A 2041-nucleotide genomic window follows, 5' to 3' on the forward strand; every position below is an offset into this window, starting at 1 on the left:
ACCTTCTAACCCTACTATTGAAGTATGCATAAGAAGCAAAAATGTCCTATCGAACTTCCCCTTTAGCAATTGATATCTATATTGGATACTATTTTGAGCTTGGTTTTACTAAAATGATTTGTTATCTTAAAATATCAACTTTTGGATTGAAATGATCCTTGTTTAGTTGGTTGAATAGGTAAAAATATTTTCTTACAAACAATACTCCATTAAAAATGTAGGAGGCTTATTAATATTATCAATGCATGACAATGTTTGCCTATTGGAAGCATTGTTTGAGCTTGTGTTGTCAGCTCTTGGAAACTAGTCTCACCCTAGCTTGCCTCCTCCATTGCTCCAAACCTTGACAATAAAGAAAGTCTGAGGCAAAGTGGGCCATTAGGTTGGGTCACAAACATACCCAAGGTATACATATAATATCAATGCACCGTTCTTTTTTCTTGTCCTTGACAAAAATTATACATTCTATTATTTCATCATTAATAAAGGTACTATCTAAAGCATTGATTTCCATTTCGTTAAAGCCCTTAGATAGAATTGTTATGAATAACAAAAATTTATATTAATGCAGGAAAATTTTGTGAGAATGACAGCTTTTCTATTCAATGCAAAGCAATCACAACCATTTGGTGAAATACCGGATAGGAGGAGTAGACATAATTAAATAACAAATAATAACTGTGTAATTTTGTTCTAACAGCCCACGAACTGGTAAGTAGTAATCATATGGCCGTTAAACTGCCCTTGTCCATCTCCATCAATGGCATTAAAAGCAGCAGTTTCCAAATCCAATCCTCCGTTTTGGCACTGGTCCACAATTCGTACGGTCACACTTTGACCTGTTGATTCATTTGTCACCTGTAACAATTCAAATCAATTAAACCCATGTTAAACGTTTATATATGAGCTAACAAATTCTTAATATCACAGAAATAATAATTGTGAATGCAGGCTATGAAGAGGTATGAGAGTTTACTTGGATGCAGGTGCCGCAGAGGGAAGATCCCATGGGCTGGCCCGCTTGGTCACAATACGCAGTCCAATAGTATTGACTGCGCCAATCAAGGCTCTGATCAGAGTCATATGTAGCGCAGTACAGTCCATCCAGTTCGTAATTATGAGCAGCAGGATTATACTGATTGTTCGTGGTGTACGTAGCCTTAACACAATCACATAGTATGGAAGCCACAAAGAAGCATATAGCAATCCACCTCACAACCTTTGAAGCCATGACTATATGCTCAATATGGATTCAATCACTATAATAATATGAGCTGATTATTGTGTTAAGGCGGGCGATATTACATTGTAAGAATGAACCCTATGATTTATAGGGTTATCATTAGGGCTTATTCACAATATTTTATCATGGTGGCCGTGCAGCCCTTGGCTTATTTCTTTGGACTCAGCTGCGAGACCAAGGAAAAATTTTAAGTTGGATATATCCAACTCCGAGTGAGGATATGGATTGAGCACAACAATATATTTGAAGTTTTGTAAAGCTAAACTTTTAGATCACCGATTATTTCGACGACATTCGATGGGATTTCTTTGTTTGCTCGTTGAAATCGGCAACGCACTAGAATTAGGAAAGAATATTCACCATAAACAAATTTGTTCTGTGTAATAACTATTTCAAGTCGGTTTCTGAGTTGGAAAACAATTAATATTACTGTAGTCAATCATGTTTGTGGATGTAGGGCTTGTAATAGAGGGAAGTTAAGAATCGCGACTATTTTTATGATTTTTTATAAAGTCTATTTAAACAATTGAAGTATAAGTTATTTATTAAATCAGGAGAGGTTGTTTTCTAAACTAACTAGAGTTACATAGGGATTACTCAGTGTCGTGTAATATTTGAAAGTATAAATTTATATTATGTGTTCTTTGAAGTTAAATAATATTATTATATTAACAATAGTGAAACATATCTATTGTTTTGAGTATTGATAATATTTCATTAGGCTTTCTAATGGTTTTAATATTTTTTTGGAGGCTTTGTGTAATGTAATAATTTATGATACATACATTAGTTAATTCA

At 34.1% G+C, this 2041-nt stretch overlaps 1 protein-coding gene across 1 annotated transcript; it reads right to left on the reverse strand.

Moving 5' to 3' along the window:
• Window positions 1-693: 693 nt before the first annotated feature.
• LOC131044788 (pathogenesis-related protein PR-4-like) lies at window positions 694-1231 on the reverse strand. Its single transcript, XM_057978222.2, has 2 exons — window positions 977-1231; window positions 694-858 (listed from the first exon to the last, which is right to left on the reverse strand). Exons 1-2 carry the CDS (start codon window positions 1229-1231, stop codon window positions 694-696), a joined length of 420 nt encoding a protein of 139 aa, XP_057834205.2.
• Between the last annotated feature and the right edge of the window lie 810 nt (window positions 1232-2041).

Source organism: Cryptomeria japonica, chromosome 8, assembly GCF_030272615.1.
Source record: "Cryptomeria japonica chromosome 8, Sugi_1.0, whole genome shotgun sequence".
NCBI classification, from domain to species: domain Eukaryota; kingdom Viridiplantae; phylum Streptophyta; class Pinopsida; order Cupressales; family Cupressaceae; genus Cryptomeria; species Cryptomeria japonica.

Bases quoted from the DNA above. Each gene is read 5' to 3' on its own strand.
- LOC131044788 (XM_057978222.2), bottom strand. From the start codon at position 1,231: ATGGCTTCAAAGGTTGTGAGGTGGATTGCTATATGCTTCTTTGTGGCT. The intron at 859-976 runs GTAAACTCTCAT...GAATTGTTACAG, and splicing joins TCTGCGGCACCTGCATCCAA to GTGACAAATGAATCAACAGG.